The sequence below is a fragment of the Solanum pennellii genome, chromosome 2, assembly GCF_001406875.1.
Source record: "Solanum pennellii chromosome 2, SPENNV200".
Taxonomy (NCBI): Eukaryota; Viridiplantae; Streptophyta; class Magnoliopsida; order Solanales; family Solanaceae; genus Solanum; species Solanum pennellii.
In genome coordinates this window covers 11769598-11793845 of record NC_028638.1, presented here as the reverse complement: position 1 = coordinate 11793845, position 24248 = coordinate 11769598, and the positions used below count along the sequence as shown (strand labels likewise).

At 35.2% G+C, this 24248-nt stretch overlaps 1 protein-coding gene across 1 annotated transcript; it reads right to left on the bottom strand.

The window, feature by feature from the left end:
- On the bottom strand, window positions 1–19551 carry LOC107011255 (4-alpha-glucanotransferase DPE2-like). The gene is made up of 8 exons (XM_015210671.2): window positions 19332–19551; window positions 5332–5451; window positions 5075–5172; window positions 4703–4862; window positions 4509–4607; window positions 3693–3890; window positions 2735–2828; window positions 1–478 (listed from the first exon to the last, which is right to left on the bottom strand). Exons 1-8 carry the CDS (start codon window positions 19437–19439, stop codon window positions 279–281), a joined length of 1077 nt encoding a protein of 358 aa, XP_015066157.1. The 5' UTR covers window positions 19440–19551; the 3' UTR covers window positions 1–278.
- Between the last annotated feature and the right edge of the window lie 4697 nt (window positions 19552–24248).

The window sequence follows — 24248 nt, the reverse complement described above, 5'->3', positions numbered from 1 at the left end:
TATGGAAGATTAAAGATAAATCATATACAAATATTTAACACCAAGTAAAGGGCTTGATCTTTGACCAAGTTTCATCACTTGAAGAGAATCGAAAGAGTAACATACAATGATTCCTTTATTTCTTTGATGAAATATAGCTTCAAATCCAGTTTAATGATGAAGCAAGACAAGCTATTGAACCACATGACGGACTAGGCCATGGAGGATTTATTTGTTTGGTCTTTGACCTGAGCATCTAAAAGACGGAAATTGTTTTATAGTCATACAAATGCCACGGCTTATTTGTTGGAGAGTCCATTTTTCTGTGTTTGTGAAGGGTGTTCACTCTGTAGCTGCAGCTTCGCTGATCCTTCACCAATTGCCTGACCTGATTCCAGATCTTTCTGAGGGTAAAATCTTCCACTCCGACGGACGAGATCCTTTATTGTTTTTGTGAGGTCTTTATCATTAAGCAAGGACTCCATTGTCACGTGTACACCTAAGTGAAAAGAAGAGTAAGAACAATATTAAAAAACCAATTATACTATCATCAGCATGTAGCAAAATGGTTTGTCACTCAAGTGTAAACAAAATTTTGAGAGCGAGTGAAGTTAAAACAATGGAACAAAATCTTAACACATAACAAAGTGAGTTTTCTTGCACTTCCATCCACATTGATGTCTTTAATAAGTGCACTTTCAAGTCTCAATATACTCTATATACTAGTAAATTTATATCTGAATCGAGATTTTACTCTATAGTCCAACTTACAGACAAATTTATGTTGTTCATCTTTCTCTATCATATATGCAATAGCTTGTTTCAAGTGACACCAGAAACCACAAGAAAGAGCGAAGTATTTTCCACGCGAAACATATATTCTTATCTCAAGGACATTGCAAGAGAAGATGTTCGCCATAAGTCCATTGCAGATCGTTACAGATATGCTATCAGCCAAAAGTAGCCAAAAATCGTAAGACTTCCAGCCCATAGAACATAAGAATCGCCTTAAAAGCCAAGTAAAATATACTTGTTATCGGAAGTAAGTTGTGTTCCAGCCTATACTGGGTGAGGATTTGTTAGTTCTGCAGACACTTTTAGCATCTTAAAGAACACTTTTACCCTATATTACTCTTAAGTCAGGTGCGGCTATTCGATGCAGGTGCGGATCTAGATCTCGGATTTTGTATTACATAACTTGTATTTGTAGGTATGGACCCCAGCTTAGTTGCGCATACTCTTCACTTTTGATGCCGCACCCATGTCTAATTCACCAAAAATACACTACTTTTAGAATCCAACACGCACCCGTTGACATTGTTGAAGAGTCCGAGCAACACAAGATCCAAGTAAGGATATGGGTGCTAGGCTACAACTAACAAATAATACATAAAAATAATGGTTATGATAATTAGTTACAAATAACTTATATTTTGATTAACAAGGTGATCTGAATACATTATTGTTAATTAATTAGTTAATGAGAAATGACTTAAAGAGAACTAAAAAGCCACATGTTCTCTTCTTTCTTCATCTCTCATTCTCTCGTTCACCCAAATTTTGATATATCATTCAATACTAACATTTCTATAGGTGTTAAGTTACAACAAATAAATGTATAATACAATATATGTAAGTTTATATATACAGTCAAATTCTTTGTAAATACTTAAAATTTAATTCATAAGGTATCTTGTATATGACTTTGTAGTATTTTATGTGAATATGAGTACAACATAAACCCAATATCAAACAAAATACCTAATCAACATATACTTCTTGGTCATAGGTATAGTTAAAAGTACCCAAATTAGGTTGACCAAATCCAATGTAGAACCCACACCCATACCCCCATGTCGGGTCAGCATGGGTTCGGTAAGGAACTTGAAGTATGTTCAAATTCCAGATAAAGTTCAAATTCAAGCACGATCAAGATCAGCCCTTGTAATTTTTTATTTCTTGGTCATTATTATTTTTTAACTATTAATAAGTTTCTTAGTTTAACTTTTTCCATGATATTATGAAAGGTTCATCTTGTTGGTTTTCACGTTAATTGGTTGATGTTACAAATGCTTTTTATATTAAAAGTGGAAGGTTTTAGATTTAAAGTATGACCAGTTAGACCCATATTAATTTAATACAATAATAATGGTCAACCGTTTGACGCACGTTTCCATAACTAGTAAGAGAATAAAAAAAGAATAACAAGGGAAATGAACAAGATAATTGGATAATTGGATAATTGATAGAGAACTTTATAATAATAAAAAAATAATAATCTTTTTTTAGATTAATGATCAGACAGGGGTTGATTTAAAATAAGAAATATGGAGTCTAGTTGTGAGGCTTTCTCGTTTCAGAACAGTATTTCCAAGGATTAGTCCAAGTGCAGACAATTAATGTCCTAAGTGTGCTAGGCAAACTAAATTTGAAGGAGTAGTTACTATAACTATTAAGGTGGATGGATTTAATAGAAAGGTTAACTTTCTCTTCTCACTTGAACATTTCAAATAACATAGACAAGTTGAAATTGAACCAGTAGTATCGACAAAGGTCTAGTAATGTAAAGGAAGTGGAGGAACTTTTTACAGGAACATGTTACACACATTTTTTGCGTATTTGAATTTAACTACCTCATAAAAAATTAGTTTTGATCAGACCAGATGAATAAAGTTTACTCTCATGTTTCTTTTTCTTTTTGAGGTAGGCGGGGAATTGGGGATAGAGAGACAACAAAGAGGAAAAAGGCACATACGATATCGCCAATAATGTTTTGGGTTTGTTGGATCATTGATAGTCTCTTCCACTGCAGGTCGTGTCGTGTAATCTTCTTTAAGTGCTAGCAAATCCTGTATATTATTTAGCAATGGTGTCAGTGACGTGGAAGAATATCCTGAATGCTGAGATGAGCATTGAGACATTAATCTCGCTGGGAAGCTCACTTGCATCATAAATAAATTGCACAATGTAGCATAATGTCAAGATTATGTTCTTCACAGTTCAAACTGAATGATACCATGAAAAACAACCACCTAAATTTTTTCTCATGAATGGTTCAGAGTAGGGCAAAAAAGATGCTTATTAGTGGCATATTTAGTCATGAAGGAGGTTTAGTAGGCCTGACTGAACCATAGTGCTAACAAATTACCATGTGTCCTTAAATAAGTACAAAGTCCAAATTTTCGGACACTAGGAGACAAAACATAATTAATCGACCATTTCTACAGAGCTACCAAATCCATATATCTCCGTATTGTTTGAGAACATCTATTCCGAGATACAAAATCACAATCGCTTTGATAGAACTTAGAATTCATACAATGTCAATATGGTGAATAATCAAAAGAATTTGTTTATGGAATTCTTTTCTTTTGGGAGAAGGGGGAGGTCATAAGTAATTATTAATATCTTTGGACAGCAGCCCTTTTCAAATTGAATTTGATTGGCTCAAACCTCCCCAAGAAAAGGAATTCTGAGTTTTTTCTTGCACTTTGGACAAAAAACATTATACTTTAGAAGCCTAGAGAGCTAACGCCTTTAGAAGGACTTAAGTAATTATTGGAAGGACATAGAACTCACTAATCACCCTGGCCAGTAGTTCAGTACTATGAAGCTTTGAGGCAAATATGGAGCGAATCAATTTAGCAAAGACTACTACTAAAGAATTAATTACATGCTACAAAAGAAGTAGGATCTTTATATCAATTAAGTACCTGGAGGGGAAATATTGACCACATTGATGGGGCTTCAACATGCTGTCGCAAGACAAAGTGCACAATTTCAGGAGTGCATTGATCAGGTGGCAACTCATCAGATCCCATCACTGCTTGAAAAAAGCGGTGCCTTCTCTCTTCATCTTCCTCCCACCAAGCACGTAGAGTAGAACAGTCATGGCATGATGGAGCACAAACCTAAGTTTGAAGTACTAACATTATTGTCCAGTCTTTGATCAACAAGGACTAATATGCATTGAAAACAGATAAATACTTGAGTGTAAAAGCACTCTTAAAAATCATTTACAAGATATACGGAGGAAAAGGGAGGCATACTCAAAGGTGTCTTGACAGCCTCTATCTTTAATATATTCCCGGGGGGCAGCTTTATAACAAGAATTAACTAATAAAACATTAAAAGCAGCACAACAGTTGGTTGATGCAATTTTTTTTTCATGCTAAGCAAAATTAGAGTTTGCATTCTAGTTTCCACTATCCGATGACTTTTAGCAGATTTCCAGTACATCAATATGTTTTCACTTAAAAGGTTATATCATAAACAACAAGCATAAAAATAAAGCATTTTGTCATGCCTCCAGGTGCTTTTTCTTATAGCCAAAGGGAGCACTTGAACAAATGTTAAAGTAAATCGATGTATGATCATATGAATAAAATTTCTCTATTAGGTAAAGTATGTTTTAAATTTCACGGGAAAAGGTTTTTCTAGTAGATTATCATAGAAGCTGCAGTAACTAAGACCATCTTCCATATCAAATAAGTTGGGATGTAGTAGAAGAGATCTCAAGAGAATTTTACCGTCATGTAGTTGTATTGAGAAGGAATATCAAATTCTAGATCAGGTTCACTTGGCATGCGTTGAATGCGTAGGCCTACTAAGCCCAGTTCTTGCATAACCTGCATCAAAGTGGTCATAACTCAAATCATACATTGAGATGCAAGAAGTGATGTGACATAATGATTCACAAGGATGATAGTTCTGAGTGGCATACAGGATGAACACAGGAGGGAATTAGGCCTAGGTCTTCCCCACAAGCGAGCATGTCTGATGAGTTCAAAAGAACAGGCAGAGTCTTAAAGGCATTGTCACGCCAAAGACCTTCTTGTCGATGGAAGTAGTAATCATAGTATAATCTTTTTAGGACATTTTGACTGCACCAGCAAACAGATCATAAGATAAACCATAAAAATTAGCATAACTGCCTTAAATTAGAGGCTAAAACCCTAGTATTCTTCACATGCACAGCAAATGTGTAGACATCTAAAAGGATGAAAGATAAACACTGGTGTTTACTTTAAAAATGTCACTGCAATTTATCAAATCCGACATCAGATAGTGTGAACTAGAAAAACGCATGAGGTACCTGTGCTGATCCAAATCCATAAAGCTTGTTGTGTCTTCAACATTGAAGCGAGGGTAAAACTTTCTTGGATCTTCTGGATCTTTAATAAGCGCCACATTCTGTGATAAAGATTGGATCATGAACATAACAGTCAAGTGTAGTATAATAAGCATCGGTGCAGAAAAAGCATAATATTTTTTTAAAAAGGATTAAAAGCATAGTTTTAAAATAGGAGAAGAATACACAAAATTAGACTTCTGAACATCAAAGCAATGTACCTGCAGAAGATCAAAGAGTTTTCGTCGTAGTTTCTCTTCACTCTCTACAAACATGGATGTTTCCAAGACTGACTTCAGCGCAGATGCAATTTTCTTCTCAGTATTGCATTCGTCCTTGAACTACATTGATAAAAGTAGAATATGAACTCACTTGAAAATAAGCGCATAAAAACCTTGATGAAAGAACACTCCAGCCCTGTATATCTGAGCTTTACTAGGCTATGGCATAAAGATATAGGTAAATAATGCAACCAAGAGAACTGCAGAAATAAGTCCTTTGCAAAAGAAAATAATTTACTTTCGACAAGATAGCTGGATTCTTTTTTCTTTATTTTTTTGAAGCTAGAACTGAGATGATTGTGCATAAGTTGAAACCAATGATGTATAAAAAAATCAAAAGACAGAAAAAAGAAGAATTCAGAAGCTCTGTCACTAACCAGGTGATGGGCAGATACCTCACACAAAATTCCAAACCACCTCCTACTTAAACTCATATACGGTCATGTTTGGGTTGGAAACGTCCGGCAAACATCCCCAAGGACCAATCAAGGGTCCTTGAGGAAGGACCCATGTTGGTGGCCAAAACTGCCCAAGGCAGTCCACCTACGGATGGCAATCGACGGCCAGTGGCCTGGTCGACGCCCCGTAGGTGCTGGGTGTCGTGGGAAGCTAAGCTACCAATTCCAAGCCTCTGAACCCATCGACGGAGGACCGGACGGCCGTGTATGGACCTACGCCTCGTCGATGGGCAAACGTTGTTGGTGGTCTGTGTTCTTGCGCAGGTCACTGTTAAGTGAGGGGTGAAATGGGAATTTCATCCCACTTCCAAATAAGAGTATTGGCGGTTATTTAGGGGTCTTTTGGGTATTTAAATGTGTATATAAGTCTTAAACACATTGAATACTTCATTCTTCTAAATCAAAAATTCAAATCCCTTAGAATTCTCTCTAGAACTTCATTGGAGTCAAAACTCAAGGAAGGACTTGGTGTGACGAATTGAATGGAGATTCTTCATCAAAGTGAAGAATTAGCTTCATCAAGGTATGTATTTTGGTCCTTGAAACTATCTTCATCAAGGAGCCCAACTCTCAAGAAGTTTTCTAAAGTTTTCAAGTTGAATAGGCCAAATTTCATGATTCTACTATGGGTTCTTGCATTAATGATTTCTAAACATTGGATAATGATTTAATTGATATTGTATTGATGATTTTAACCTAAATTACCTATGAACCCATGAGTTGGATGAACCCTAGTTTTTGACTAAGTTATGGGTTACTTGATATTGACCTAATTTTGGTGAATTATGGTGGAGATTCCTATGGGCTATCTAATGATGTAATAATTGTATTCAATTGACATCTAGGTTGTATTAGATTGATGAATTTACATTGAATTGACCTAGTTCATTGATTTCTATAGCTTTTATATTGAATTATTGTTCATGGCCATTGGTAAGGGCCTTATGGTATTGAATTGGATGATTTAACATCGAATTGAGGTGTTAAGGATGGAGTGGTGGTACGCTGCCCTATTTCCTTTATTTTGATGTTGTTTATACTTCAATTATATTGTTATTGGTATGGTCCACTTATGGTGGCGGTGCTATGTGTTTTACTTGCAATTGATGTGGCCTTGTCGGCGTTATTTTAAGTAATGTAATGATCATGACCTTGTTGGCAAACTACTTGAAGTAATGTTGCTATTTTTGTAGTTGATTATGTGAAGCATGATGATATATATCTACATGTTAAGTCATATATGTGTTTTTCTATTCATGTTATCTTAGGTGATCATGTTAGACTATGACTTTGACCTTGTGTGTATAAGTTTTAGGGTTGAGTCTTGGTTATTCCTAATTGACTATATGAGTCCATGTTGGTCACATTGATGATGGTATGATAGTGGATAGGATGACTTCAAGATGATATGGTTATGTTTATCTGTTTCTAGAATGACATGTGTTATGAGTTAAAAGTGAAGTATGTGGTGTCTTGTCTTGGTTGTGTTGTGTCCCTTACTTGATGTATATATGAATGTGAATATGTGATGTCTTGACTTAGGATGCTAAAGTCTTTTAGTCTTGAATGTATGAATGACATGTGACTTTAAATGATGTTAAGAGTCTTCTATGTGAAACCTTGAACCTAGTGGTAAGTTTATGAATGTTGAAGTCGTAAGCCGTAATGGTATCCTTCAAAGTAAAAGAATGATAGACTTAAGGTTAATTGGCTGGAATGGCATCATATTAATCCTTAGGAAAGTCATCATAAGCTTCTTGTCGCCATTGTGAGGTAGCCCTAGTGGACCTTTCTTTAGTAGGGTAAATGTGATTGGGTTATGAACTTGTTATGGAACCCTTTTATGTGAACCTTATGTGTAAATTACTCTATGAGAAAGAAGGCTAGCACCGAGCGAGTATGGTAACAGAAGTAGTTCTAGTTAAAGAGTGAGACTAGATTACAAAGCATGCCCTTCATATTCCTTAACCATGTGCCTACATGGGATGTGTCTAAGTTCTACCATTGGCAAGTAGAACACCCTCATCGCAGTAGGTTAGAACTTCGGATTCCATGTCTTGCTATCATGGTCTACGTCGGTTATTGTCTATTCTCATCATGTGGGAGACTTATTGTTTTAGAACAAAAATACTCAAGAAACTGATTTGAAAAAATAAAAATAGAGTGAACTTATGAAATTCCTTGTGTATATATATTAATCTGTAGAAAGTCGAAATTTATACAAAGTAAAAAAACATAAACATTAAAAACTAAAATAAGAACATGTGCCACTAACTACCATAAAAGGGGGCCACTAACAGCCATAATGGGGCCACTAACTTCAGAAAGTTGAGCAACTAAAGTTGACTAAAGTCTAGCTAGAAAATAGGAAGCACTAAATTGAAATAAGTAAAAAACAGTAAAAATAATAATAAGCTGAAAATATGTCAAATTATCTAACACTCCTCCTTGGCATTTTTGTGGCAAACACCAATTCTTTGCCTCAGATCTTCAAACCTTTCCTTTGGCAATGACTTGGTGAAAATGTCAGCTAGCTGGTTCTCAGATGAACAATGAACAAGCAACACTTCATTAGATTGTTGGACTTCTCTAATAAAATAAAACTTGATCTTGATATGTTTAGTTCGACCATGAAACACTGGATTTTTTGAGATTGAAACTGCTTAATTGTTGTCACACATGATCTTGATAGATTCTGTTTGTTCATGGCCTAAGTCCTTCATCATCTTCCTTAGCCAGATAACTTGATTCACAGCAGATGCAGCAGCTATGAACTCAGCTTCTGCTGTTGATTGAGTTGTAGTTTCTTATTTTCTAGAGCTCCAACTAAAACAACTTGTCCCCAAACAGAAAAGATATCCAGATGTGCTTCTGGAATCATCAACTCCACCACCCCAATCACTATCAGAGTACCCGATCAGGTTCATAGTTACTTCGGCAGATGTTGGGAAAAAAATTCCAAACTTTCTAGCACCTTTAATATACCTTAACACTCTTTTAGCAGCTGTGAGGTGTGTGTCTCTAAACAACAAATAGAATGTCAGGCCTGCTTGCGGTTTTGATATAGAAGACTGTCAATTACGCTTCTATACATACTATCATCCACTTTTTCGAAATCCTCCTCCTTGCCAAGCTTCACACCAGTAGATAGTAGAGTACTCACAGGTTTGCAGTCTTGCATTTTGAACCTGTTTAGAATATCCGAAATGTATTTCTGCTGGCATATGAAAATTCCATCATTGGACTGCAACACTTCCATGCCGAGAAAGTACTTCATGACTCCAGGATCAGTCATTTCAAAGATTTTCTACATTTCATCCTTGAACCTTTGGATTAGTTCAATTTGCTTCCTGTCACAAGCATGTCATCCACATAAATTGAGACAATTAAGGACTCACCTGCAGCATTGACTTTCACATACAAAGTAGCTTCATTTTGACTTCTACTAAAGCCAAGTTGGATGAGATGATTGTCAATCCTCTCATACCATGCCCTTGGGGCTTGTTTTAGGCCATACAAGGCCTTTGTTAAGAGATAAACTTGATCCTCTTTTCCAAGAGTTGAGAAACCATCAGGTTGCTCTATATAGATCTCTTCAGCAAGCAAACCATTCAAGAAAGTCGATTTGACATCAAGTTGATGAATCTGCCAAGAACTATGAGCTGCAAATGCAAGAATAAGCTTGATTGTGTGATACCTTGCTACAGGAGCAAAAGTTTCCTGGTAATCCACACCATATCGTTGTGTATTCCTTCACTACCAATCTAGCCTTATGTTTGCAAATTGTTCCATCAGGATTGAGTTTTGTCTTGAAAATCCATTTTACACCAATTACCTTGCGATTTCTAGGTCTGTCAACAAGCTGCCAGGTTCCATTCTTCTCGATCATGTCTAGTTCTTCTTGCATAGCTCTCCTCCATGCCTGAGAGTCTTGTGCTTCAGCATAGCTTGTTGGTTCAGAGCTAACCAAGTTACACCGCTGATAGACATCTTTTAAGGATCGAGTTCCCCTCACTGGTACATCATCCACTAGTTCATCTTCTAAAAGTTGAGGCTGCTCTATTGAAAATGAATCAGAATAAGAGGTCTTCTGATTTTTCCAATCCCAACCAGCTGCTTCTTCAAACTTCACTTCTCGGCTGAGAATTAGTTTGTCTGATTTCAAACAGAAAATCATGTAACCTTTGGATGAACTATAGCCCATAAATATGCCTTTATGAGCCTTGTTATCCAGCTTACTCCTTTTTGTTTCTGGAACTCGATAATAACATATACACCCAAAGATTCTGAGATGGTGTATTGATGGTTTGTTCCCACACCAAGCTTCATATGGAGTCATGTCCTGCAAGGCCTTAGTAGGCAATCTGTTCAGCAAATATACAGAGGTATTGACTGCCTCAGCCCAAAACTGATTTGGGATCTTTCTTTCGAGCAAAAGAAATCTGGCCATCTCCATTATTGTCATGTTCTTCCTTTCAGACACGCCATTATGTTGTGGAGTGTATGGTAATGTCAATTGGCGTTCAATACCTGTGCTATTACAAAACTCCACAAATTGAGAAGAAGTGTATTCTCCTCCATTGTCAGACCTCGAAGCCTTAATACTCATTGATTTTCTACTAAAGCTTTAAATTGTTTTAAAACATCAAAGACTTCACTCTTCAGTCTTATGAAATAAACCCAACACATTCTGGTGTAGTCATCAATAAAGAGGAGAAAGTATCTGTTACCACTCAGCGAATCTGTTTTCATTGGGCTGCAAACATTTGTATGAATGAGCTGAAGTTTCTGGTTAGCTCTTCGTACTTGATTTGTTTGAAATGGCAATTTTGTTTGCTTTCCCTGTTGGCAAGTTTCACAAACTTGAGCATTAGAAAGAAATTCAGGCATATTTTCCACTAGCTCCTTTTTTTCATCTCGGCGATGCTTCTCAGATTGAAGTGACCAAACCTTTTGTGCCATAGGTTTGTCCATGTTTGTGAAGTAATAGTGTAAGCCTGCTCAGTTATTTTCTCCCAATCAACTGAAAACATTCTATTGCTTATCTTGACATAAAATAACTCTACTCCAGAAGGCTCAGAAACAACACAATCACGATTCTTAAAATGCGGAGAATAATTATTTTCAAGAATTTGTCCAACACTCAACAAATTTTGACTCATATCAGGTGTGTACAAAACATCAGAAATAGTTTTGATACCTGATATTGTTGAGATAAACATTGTACCTCGGCCTTTGACTTCTACTGCCTCACCGTTTACCACTTTTACTTTATATTTGTAAGTATCATCTAGGAATTTGAACAGTTCAACATTATTGCACAAGAGATGCGTGCAACCACTGTCAAGAAGCCATGAATCAGAGGATTCACTGATTGAAAAGTATGAAACTGCAAATAGTTGCTCTTCATGTGCATCGGCAGCTTCTGCTACTTGTGCTTGCAAAGCACCAGATGCCTTTGCTCTTGATTAGCAAACCTTGGATACGTGTCCCGTCTGCTTATAGTTGTCGCATATAGCATCGACTCACCACCAACAAGACTTCTCCAGATGTATATTTCTTTTACAATGTTTGCAAGGAGGGAACTTTTGCTTCACATCTCCACTATTGTTTCCTCCATCATGCTTGCCCTTATTCTTTTGGTGGAATTGTTGCTTTCCTTTTTGCTGTTGTACAGAGAAAGCTCCTTCAATGAGCTTTTCTCGTCTCATAGTCCTTCTTTGCTCTTGTGCTTGAAGAGCACTCATTAGTTCACCTAATGAAAGTTTGCTCAGGTCCTTGGATTCTTCAAGAGAGGAAATCTTAGATTCAAATCTCTCAGGAAGAGTCACAAGAACTTTCTCCACAATTCGTTTATCTGTAAATTCTTCACCAAGAAGTCTAATGTTATTAACAATTAAGGAGATTCGATCAGCATACTTACTGATAGTTTCATCCTCCTGCATATTCAAGGACTCAAACTCTCTTTTCAGGTTCAACACTTGCATTTGACGTGTTCTATCGCTGCCTTGATATCTTCTTTCAACCTATCCCAAGCCTCTTTTGCAGTTTTGCCAGCATTCTGCATAAGCGACTTGGCTTTAGATTTCTTTGTCTTCTCTTCGTTGTTGGATTTGATCTGAGCCAAGGTAGGATTTGTTGGTAAAGCAGCAAGTGGTTTATCTTCTGTCACAGTTTCCCAAAGTTCACAGGCTTCCAAAAAAGCTTGCATCTTCACAGACCAGATTTGGTAATTTTCACCAGTGAAAGTGAATGGTGGATTTAAAGGTAGGTTGTTGTATGTAATTTGTGTTGTAGGATAAAACTTTTTTTTATCCTGTAAGATCTACTAGAGGCTCTGATGCGATTGTTAGAACAAAAATACTCAAGAAACTGATTTGAAAAAATAAAAATAGAGTGAACTTATGAAATTTCTTGTGTATATTAATCTGCAGAAAGTCTGAATTTATACAAAGTAAAAAAACATAAACATTAAAACTAAAATAAGAACATGTGCCACTAACTACCATAAAGGGGTCCACTAACAGTCATAATGGGGCCACTAACTTCAGAAAGTTGAGCAACTAAAGTTGACTAAGTCTAGCTAGAAAATAGGAAGAACTAAATTGAAATAAGTAAAAAACAGTAAAAATAATAATAAGCTGAAAAATTGCCAATTGTCTAACACTTACTAGCACTAGAGAAGTTCTATGAAGTTTAGGTGCTGGTATGGGACGCTATTGCACAATAGGCTATGAAGGTGTTAGTTGGAGTCCCTAGGTCTTGACCAAGACCATAACTTGAATGTCCTATATGTGATGTATGAGTCTCTTAATGAACTAATGACTTATGTTATGAAGTATGTAAATGAATGAGTAGCTAATCTAAAGTGACTTAAGGATTACTTAGCTAAAGTGTGAAGAAGGCGGGATAAGGGATGATTTCTTCATGTCTTATTTTTGGAAGTCTTGAGAATGACTATAGTTAGGGAAGTTGGTTGATTATGTGGACATGATCTAAGCCTTGTAGTCTTAAGAATTACTTACGTTATCTTCTTGATTTACTTAAGTAGGTCTTTTGATAACCTATGGAAGGAGAATGTCATAATATCTATGTGTTGATGTTTGATGTCTTGTAAGTGTGTATGTGCCTTATTATAAGTAGTCTTGAGGGTCATTTAGGTATGCTTAGGGACGTTGTACAGGCGGTCTCTCTTTGTGTTGCTTAAGTGGGTCTTAGAAAGCTTTTAGTGAGAAGACTACATGCAATAAAATGTTTAAAAGGTAGAGAAAGCACTTCACTGTTACAGTGAAAATAATTGGCTAAATGTTATCTTATGTGTTTCTAAGTTGTTAAATGTTGTTCTTATGATTATAATATGATTTTTAAATAAAAAGATGCATATTTCGAATAGATGTCCGTTTTTATGATTTTCATGCATTATGCCATACTTAGTACATGTGGTTGTACTAACTCCCGTGCTTTTATCTATCTCTATAGTTCTTGGTAGATGAGGAGCTTTTGGAAAATGAAGACTGGGACCATAGCATCGTTCAAGAGAAGTTGAAGTATGTCCTCATTTGACTCGAGGGCATAGATGTCTTTTATGTTTTCTATTAGAAGTATTGTAATAGACTAAGTATTTCTATATTCGTATTTTGTATGGGTCGTGTCCCAAGTATTCTTGTGTCTTTAGATGATCAAATTGAGACTTAGTATTTCCTATGACTTTATATAAAAGAGACTTTTTAAAGACTATGATATGTTTTGTGAAAAGTTTAATTTCCGCACTACTTTTCACGATGTTTATGCGATGAATGATATGTAAGGGCTTGTACAAGACCTCCGAGAGATCAAGTACGCCGGTTGCAATCCGAGATTGTCCCTGTAGCACCCCGTAGCCAAAACAGACCCAAAAAAAACCAGCTTTAAAGAAAAAAATTGCAGGTGCAACCAACGGTGGAATCGACGGACTGTAGCCTGACCCACGGTCCGTCCTGCACAATCGTCGATGTGATCAGAAACTCCCAAAAATTTCAGCCCAGAAAAATTGCTAAGTCTTGATCGACGAACGGACCGACGGTCCATAGGTTAGATGATGGTCCTTAGTCCGTGACCGTCGATCGAGACCCCCATTCACCCACTCTCTGACAAGAGCTACAGCACGGTCCAAAGGTGGAAAATTTGCAGACAGTTAAGAGGAAATGCAGTTGGGTCAATTTCAAATATTAACTCTTAGCACAAAATGAATTAGGTGTACCATGACCTGCTCATTGATAGATAATTGAATTAGCTTTCCATAGCCACCGACCTTGCTAAAATTAGACCTCCAAGTAAAAAGTTATGCCCATTTTAGTAAAGCCCTGTCGAACAGGCCCTGACGACGGACCCAACGACGGGGCGTTGGGCAGACGACGGACCGTCAGTCCTGGCCGTCGTCTGGTCCGACAGCAAGTTTCCTAGGGGTCTTTTTGACCTTTCCCACTCCGTTTAAACCCTAAGTTACGTCGTTTTAACCCTAAATCATCATATTTTAGTCAGTTTAAGCCTAGAAACATAACTAATACATATCTAAGTCAAATCATTAAATCAAAAGTTAGAAAACTAGAAGCAAGAAAGGAGAAAAAACTCAAGAACCTTAATTCAAGAACGCCACAAGATCCAGCAGTTCCAGCCCCGAAACTTAAGTATTTTTCCGTAGATTTCATCACCAGGTATGTGGGATTTAACTAGTGAGTTCCTTTCACCCATTGGGTCCCTAGTTTTTTAGTCAGATTCTTGATTCTCTTATCATGATTAAACCTAGAGTTTCTAGAACTTTGTTAGAACTTCATGAATTTATTATATATATGTTCCAAATCAGATTATTGCATGAATTTCAGAAACCTAGCTTTGTATTTCTTTAGTTCTTGAATTACACATGCTAGGTCAGATATTTCAGACACTTCATATATATATGCCTCTGTTATAAATGCATAACTACTAGATTAATTGTTGCATTCTCAGTTTGCATGTTCAGTTTCGAGTTATCCAGTATTTACAGAAGCTCAAACATAATCAGTAAATTTAGAGAATTCATGGGAGTAGCATAATATCGAGTTGGACTAGGGTTCACCGTACCCAAATAGTCCCAGAACTACTAGCCAAGTAGGTTGTAAGTCCCCTTTGTGGGCAATCAGTATAGTGATCACGCCATCTTGTCTTTATTTTGGTTTTATCCCTTCGACGAATTTCGGCTATGACCAATGCCCCACTAGCTAAATAGGCGTAAGAAAAAGCTACCTGAAAAAAAAAGCAAGGTGCACCTTGAATTGAACTTGCCTTTATACCTTTGGCATGGTATATTGGGTCCTCTCAATAGGGCATATACATCGGACTCCACATTTAGCTCATGTGGTTTTATTATCCGTTATTAGTAGCTCCCACAGTTCAGTTAGATTTTCTGCATTGACCATTTATCAATATTTTCAATATTTAGTTTCAGCATGTTATAAATTGGTCATTGCATTCAGTTAGCTCAGAATTCAGTTTATCATGTCGGATTATTATACTTGCTTTTATGCTTGTTCAATGATGTTTTATTTCAGCTTTACTCTATCCTACATGCTCAGTACCTTTCAAGTACTGACGCATACGTGCGCTACATCTTCTCGTGATGTAGGTTAAGGTTCTCAGCATCCAGATCACGCATAGATCGATTTCCGATCTCTAGTTCAGCAGATTCAGTGGTGAGTCCTCATTCTTCGAGGACAACAGTCATGAGTTTCATTTAATTCTTTAGTCATTTAGTTTCAGTTTTTGCTAGATTTAGCTGGGGCTTGTCCCAGTATTTCTAGTCTAGTTTAGAGGCTTATTTCAGACATAGTTAGATTCAGCTTAGTATTGAGTTAATATTTCCTTTGTATTAAACTCATTGTTTTCAAATATCTCAGTTATAAAATATGGGTATTCCCCATCTTTTCAGATTTAATTATGATTTAGCTCCCGCATCAGTTTATTATCTTTAGTATGCTCATGATCATGCCAGTAGGGCTAGCTTGGGATCACTTGTGGTCCTAAGTTCCGTGTCCGCGTCTTGGGAGAACTTGGGGCGTGACAGTCCCTAACTTCTAGGGTGTGGTTTCGGGATGTGACACCCTTGTCATGTACGTGTATGAATGAATGGAAGTCTAGGATCAGTAGACCTAAGGTAGGTGCCCTTCTTGAGTGGAATGATGGACTTTACGATAGGTTGGCCGAAACGACATGAAACTATCTCTAAGGAAGTCATTAGAGCTATCCTTGGAAAGAGTATTATGAGTTGGTAGGACATAGTGATGATACCTACTCTAATACGCCTAGGGAATAATTTACTCTAAGAGAAACACGGCAAAGTATCGAGTGCATATATTCTTGTGGTAGTAGCTCTACTTTAGATGAGACTAGAGTTCAAAGAAACCCTTGATATCCCTTAACCATGTGCCAACACGGGATGTGTCCTAGTTCTGCCCTTGGCAAATAAAACACCTTCCACGGTGTGCGGTCCTTATGACACCAGATTCCATACCTAGCTAGTATGGTCTATGTTGGTCAATGTCTATTCTCATCATATGGGATGTACACTCTAGTTATTGGATAGGTTCTACAACGTGTGGATAGTGGAATGGGACGCTATCTACACATTGCACGAGTAAGATTTAAAGATGCTAGGTGACTTCCCTATGTTTCCAAGACCATTATGTGAAGTCCTTTATTTGATTTCTTGTCTCTTAAATGGCCTTAAATGAATATGGTTCACTTATTGAAGTATGTTGTGTAGAAAGGTTCCTTTCTCACTTAGGTGGAGAGTCCAAATGATCAAAAGGGTTACTTAATGAATATGGCACTATGTATTATTGTGATGTAAAGAATATTCTAACATTGGGTAGTCTTAAGGATTACTTAGGTGTGCTTGAAGAGGGTGTATGGACGGTCTCTTCTTGTGTTACTTAAGTGAGTCTTGGGATAACCTTTGGTAGGGGGTCTAAATGCTTAAATGGGTTCTAAAGATTATGGTCATATGTTGTGGATTACTTGAGTATAATGTCTTATATGTGAATATTGGCTTGATGATGTTCTTATACTTGTTTTATGAGATTTCTATCAAAAGAGCATGAAAAGCATATCATAAAGTAAATGTCCGTTTTAGCATGGTTTTCTTGAATAGTCACCATACTTAGTGCATTCAATGTGCTAATTCCATATGTTGTTCTATTCCTACAAGTGTAGGTGGCAAGAGAGGATTTTATTAGAAGTTGAAGCTTGGGAATAGTATTCTCTCAAGAAGATTGGTATGTCCTCATATGATTCGAGGACATGGTTTATGTTTTAGTTTCCTTTTCTAAAAGACATTGTAATAGACTATAGCTATCTTTCAAATTGATGCAAGGGTTGTGACCCTATGATATTATATGTGTCTAAGATGGCTTATGACGAGACTTAGTTCTTATATATTTATAAAAAGAGTTTTGACTATTGTTGTGAAAAGTTTTAATTCCGCACTACTTTTCATATATATGATGATGTCTAAGGGTTTGTACCAAACCTCCGAGAGGTCGAATACACCGTTTAACTTCTAGGGTTGTTCCAGGATGATTCATCAAAAATACAATTTCTCTACTGGAAATGAACGCCAAAATAGGGACACAAGCAATTTGAAAAAATGTTTTATCTAACCCCGTCCCAATTTATGTGGCACTTTCACCTCCAGAGAGACAATTGGACTAGTCTTTGAAGATCAATTACATAAGATCAACACAATATTCTAAAATTGAAATTTAAAATCCAAACATTATACAAGAGGTACTATAAGTCTAAATTGCTCGGACTCTTTAACTTTCGGTGCCGCACCCGTGTCGACACGACGTGGGTGTGGGTGCGGGATCCGTACCCAATCTGGTCAACCGTTTTAGGTACTTTGACCAAATTTGAGGAAGAAATTCTGGGCAGATTCAATGAATTCTTTAATCAAAACAAGACCTAAGGTGAAATTGAAGAAATGGATACCTTGTATATATAAATTTCTATTATCACTCCCTTTCGTTTTATGTGCTTACCAGATCCTCCTCTTGATCAATATTTTCTCCTAAACTTTTTCATACAATATTTCATAATTTAAACGTTATAACTCTATTTTTAGACAAATCCCTGCACCCTTATCCATGCATAGATCTGTATCCTCGAATCTTAACATTTAGATCATAGAGGATCCGACCTCTAGATCTGCACCCATGTTGAAACCCGCACCCGAGTCCGAGCAACTTAGCTATAAGTTGCATTTCTTCTCATGTCAATGTGATAGAAAATATATTTAAAAAAGTTGGTCAAAGTTTGCATAGTTTGAATCTCAAAAAGCTAAGTGTCACATAAAATTGTGATAAAGGGAATAGTAATTTAAAAAGAAGTAGAGAAACCCCATTTAATTTAGTAAATCAAAACAATTACAAGAAACTAGAGTAGCAACTAAAAATAATAAGTCTACTTCTCAAGAAAATAACTAATAAAATTAAACCCAAAGTCAAGACTATTTATTCTGGAATAAGAAAAAAATATAAAAGTACATCAGTTGACAAGTACAAGGGTGGGAGATAGATGTTCTACATACTAGATTTTACATTCAATTGTGTAAACTATGACATTATTATATAAGGTTTGCTATTCACATAAGTTTATAAATTGCAAGCCACATATTGTTATACCTTTTAGGTGTCTCTTGATCCTAAACCCATCCTCTTATTTTGTATGTTAGCTACTAAACAGGTACTTATCACAGGCGACAAATAACGAATTTTTGGGCAAAAAGGGGCCAGGACAAAAAGAGTAACAGCACACCTCACCTCTTTTTGCAGGTTGTGCAACTGAAAGGTTGAAATCACATAAAGTCGTTATTCCAGAAATTTGATACAGCAGTTCGAATAAGTAACCATTAATTATTCCAACAATCTTTGAATGGAAATCCACCAAACATCTGATACCATAAGTCAATTGTACTATTACAGTGGAAAAGCTGCAATCATCCAGTAAAGATATTGACACCTTAAACTAGTTACAGCACAGAAACAGTGCATAATGACATAAGGGGAACTTGAAGAACTCTTTTAGTTTACCAAGCATGGTGAGCACATGTATCTTCTACTAATAGCATATTGATACTACTATCATAACTGCCTGCATTTTATAGAGATCGGAAGAGTTTGCCTCCCTTCTAAAGGACAAGATTAGGATTTTACGTAGCACTAGTAACACTTTCATCACCTATGCACATACCTTCCCTCCTCCCTACCCCACCAAAGGACCAAGAGAGAGAGAAGAAACAGAAGAGCAACCACAAAGGATTGACCTGTTCCATTTGACCAACAATTTCACGATTTCAAATGTTTCTTCTGAACTACTTAGAAGTAGTTTGAAACAGATACCAAACAGAATTAAAATAAAGCACCAGATGAAGAAATTTCAGCACTACACCATCGCTAAAAGAAAATTCACCTCGTAAAAGCCCTTCTGATATTCATTCAAAAAGGTAGAGGCAATTATAGTCCAAGAAGCTCCGAATTTTTCCTGTAAATTAAGCAACGAGAGGTCAAATTTGAGCATATCCAACAAATTTACAAGATCAAAAAAGATGCATGATTCAGTAATGTTAGAATAAGAATAGCAAGGGTGGATCTAGGGATTTGGGTGCGGTTTCTCGGACCTGGTAACTTTTGGACAAAACAATTATTTATATTAAGAAACTTATTAAATGTAGAGAAAATTACAGCACAATACCTTTGGGCCATCTAGTTTACTATAGGTATAAATAAAATATACATACCTATACATATATAAAATACCTACTATGATTCCAAAAATTATCAACAGAAAGTCAACCGAGTGGAATCAAAGAATTACAAATGACTTCACAAAAAGGATTTAATTGAGTAAATAAAAAACTGAATATTGTTGTCACGAGAATTGCATATACGTAACGCATAGAGACCATATACAACCAATGTATATGTAGTGTATACATCATATACAATACATATAAGAAATATGTATTGGGAACTCAGTAACAAAGTTGATTCTTGGCCCAGCAGCAGAAATGAAACCCATTTAAGTTTTGTTGCTCTCCTGGTTCAATTCCCTTTGGACACTTACAATAAAGTTCTTTTTTAATTTGCCATCGTTTGTTACCCTAAGGGCATCTCCAACCCAATCCTCTATTTTACACTCCAAATATAGAGTTCTCTATTTTTTCAGACAAACAACTTCAACCCAATTCTCTATTTTACTCTCTAAAAAGAATCTTTTTCTCTCTCCTCAATATTATATTATTATTTCTATTTCATTCTTATTCTTATTTCATAATATAAATCCTTTATTTTTTTCCAAATAATTACTTTATATAATTTTTAATGTGATATAAAATCACATTTTATTCTAAATATTTAAATAACATAAATTTCAAGAAAATATAATATAATACATAAATTAGGGGACAAATTCAAATAAAAATGACATGCAATTACATGAACTCTCAATTTTCAAAATCATTATGTTGCTCCCATAAATGCTCTATTAATGCATTACGGAGTTCAAAATGAGCACTTTTGTCCTTAATTTTTTTTATGTCTAGCTAAAAATTGTTCAAACTGGAGATTTTCATCTACCACCATTTCTATGGTTGGAGTTGGAGCCGCTACGACATCTTTAATTGGTGCATTGAGATTTGAGATCACGTTTATCTTCAATTATCATGTTGTGTAGTATAATGCATGTAATCATTATATCATGCAACACTTCCGTTCTGCAAAAACGTGACGATCCTACAATAATTGCAAACGTGATTGCAAAACTCTAAATGCATGTTCAACATCTTTTCAGCACGATTCTTATTTCATCGGGAAATATTTCTTCTTTTGAAAATGAGGATCACCAATAGTCTGAACAATTGTAGGCCATTTAGGATATATACCATCATCTAAGTAATAACTCATATTGTATTCGTTTCCTTGAATAACATAATGGGCGGGAGACACAATACCGCTATTTAGATTGGAAAATAAATGTGATGACTCTAAAACATTGATATTGTTATTGGTGTCAGGCAAACCAAAATAAGTATGTCATATGCCATGTATTATATTGTATTGTTATCTTGTATTTAAATTATTATGTTATATATTGTACTGTTATTTAATATTTAAATTATCATATCATGTATGTATTTTTAAATTAAATTTTTCATCTTTCCATTTTAATTTTATGTAATCTTTATAATGAAAATCAATATTATTTATTATTGATGACAATTAGAATAAGAATTAAAATACTATTAGTTTAGAACTAAAGTAGTATATACTAAAAGATATTTTTAAAATATTATATTACTCTCTATTCAACTCTCTAAATTTGAAGAATACAGAGTGATTTGGAGGTGGGTTGGACTGTCATTCTCTATTTTACTCTCCCAATATAGAGAATGGAGAGTGAAATAGAGATGGGTTGGAGATGGTCTAAAACATCAAGCCCATTTAAGTTTGCTTGTAGAAAATTGGCACAACATGACATGTTATAGCTTAAATCGCCAATGAATTACCCTCCTATAATTTTTTTTAAAATTTATTTGGAATTTATTAGCTCCATTCTCTTTTTCTATAAGGAAGTGGCATTGCTTTTTTCCCCTGAAAAGAGTTCTTTTTACTAATTTTTTCCTTAGACACGTTTTTCTTGATTTGTTCTTTATCCTTTATTCTTTATGCTTCTCTTTGCTTATTTTAAACGACTGCTTTTGGAAATAATTGTGGTGGTACGCCTTTTTCACCTAAATTTTTTTTTCCACGTCTAAATTCACTCTATGTGTATCTTGCATTGTCATTGCCAAAATATTTTGAAATTTCTTGAATTGTTTGTTTGAAAGTTTCATCTCTATTACGCAAAAAAATAAGTCATAGATTGATTTTTTGTATTAATTTTCATGGGAAATGATTACTTATACATTATTTATCCTCTAAAATAAATGATGTATATACTTATGAGAAGGGTTTATTAAGCTGATGTATTCCATTAGTTCTTTATTGATACATAGTGCTCCATTCAAAGAATATTTATGCATCAATTATAAATTTATGTATACAGTGTAGTTTGTGTATACATGAGAGTATTGTGTATTCATTCAATTAGTTTGTATACATTTAAATGTATGGATTCTGGTGTGTATTCATATTCATGTATCGATAAATTTTTTAGGCTTGTGTATTCATTCAATTAGTAGGTGTATACAAGGCCAAATTGGGTTTTCATGTCATGGATTATACCTTTAGCAGTGTATGCAACTTTTTGATCATGATTTGAAATGTCGGTGTTGTTGCAATTAATTGGGTATTGATAATCCCATCATCTTCTTCAGTCATTGGAAGTGATAATGAATGTCAATAACTTTTCAAGTTATGCATAATGGATAGTTTTTGAATTTGCCTGATCCTTTCTTCAATTCCATGTGTACTCACATTCCCATAATGTTCGGTATCAACATCGGTGTTGAATCATCATCAATCTTATTATGAAATTCAAGGAATTGATGGAAGTATCGACATTTATATGGGTCAAAATCTTTTGAATGAATCCATTAAAATCATTTTTTGTTGTAATAACCATCCCTTCCATGAAATAATCCAAAAAATTAATTTTACTATCTCATTCGCCACTATGATGAACCAAAACAATCAAAGATGCTATCTATATCTTGATGTTCATTGTTAAACTGCATTGTTGTTTCTATTTAGATTAATGATTTTTGGTTGGCAAAATTTTTGGAAACTGAATTGCCATCTTCTTCAATACAAGAATAAATAATACGGCTGAAAAACTTTAACCCACATCTCCTTATTTATAGTTGTTTATTGCCAGTTGGTTACGTGAAGCAAAAAAACCCTACTAAAATACCGTTGGGCTAATATCTGCTATACTATTATTTGTCTATGAATTACTAATAAATATGGGGCCATATGTTGCTAATTATATGTAACAGCTGTCTATCTATGTCATTTTCCTTGATTGATACTGCAAGGGTAATGATGCCCAAACCTTTGAATTTGAAATAAAATTCATACCTCTAACCATTGTGAGTTAACAATCACCGATCATTATTCTGAGTTAAGTCGATTATGGAATGAGATCGACAATTATCAAGATCTCTAAGTGAAGTTTACCAATATTGCAATTTTCTTTCAAAAATTAGTTGAAATGATTATGATTTTCTGGCCTGTTTGATGAACCTAGAGTATGATCAAATCAGGGTTCAAGTTCAAGGCAAATATCATTTTCCTTTCTCTTAGACTATATTTCGATCATTGTTATTCATTGTATTGTATTGTATCGTTACTATACTTACAATGTTTGTTTGATTGTTTCTTCAAATGTATTGTACTGTATTGTTAAATTTCATTGTTACGTAACAATTGAAACCCCTATTTTATGGAACAACCAATTTGGTGTGTTCTCATTGTTACTTAATTTCTTTTTCCAATTATATCTTTACATAATATTTCAAAATACTATTTTACCCTTTACCTTAAATATTTAAACCTAATCAAACCTCCTACCCTAGAATAATTAAGGATATTTAAGTAAATTTATAAATTACAATACAGTACGATACAATCAAACCAAACAATTAAAATGTTACTAAACAATACAATCTAACCAAACATTGTATCTACCATACAATACAGTACAATAGAGTACAATACAATACAATACATTATGAAACAATGGATAACAATGATCCAAACAAAGTGTTAAGGACGTGTTAGTATAGGAATAGAAATATATTTTGCATATAATATTGTACTTAGAAAAGGGTTGTTATGAGTGCTTATAAATAGGGCTCAATGTAAAAATATAGATACACAATTCAATAATAATAATTTTTCCTATATTTCTCCTATTTTACACCATCAATTTTCAAGGAGAGAGCAATAAGGAGGAAGAGATGATTTTCCCTAGTTCCATATGATAGTGGAAAGTGAATTTTGGAGAAAGAATTCAGGGAGGCTGGTGGGCATTAAGATAGGCCGGACGTGATAACATACTCAATAAGAAAAAAGCAGAAGAAGCCATTATAAAATCTGCTAAAGCTGAATCCTCTCCAGCTTGCCTATTGCTCATAGAAAGGAGTCAAATCTTGTAACAAACATCCTTTAACTAATCTTGGCTCCGAATTCCCTGTCTCCCTCCTATAGAGCTTCTGCCTTGTCTATTCTTCCTTTATATTCCACAAAATTGGAGGGAGTTGCAGATCCTAAATGGGTTATGATTGAAGAAATGAAGGCCTTGTTAAAGAAACTAGACTAGGGAACTTGTCACTTCACCACCAGGCAAAAAGTTGGTTCATTGCAAATGGATCCTCACTATGAAATA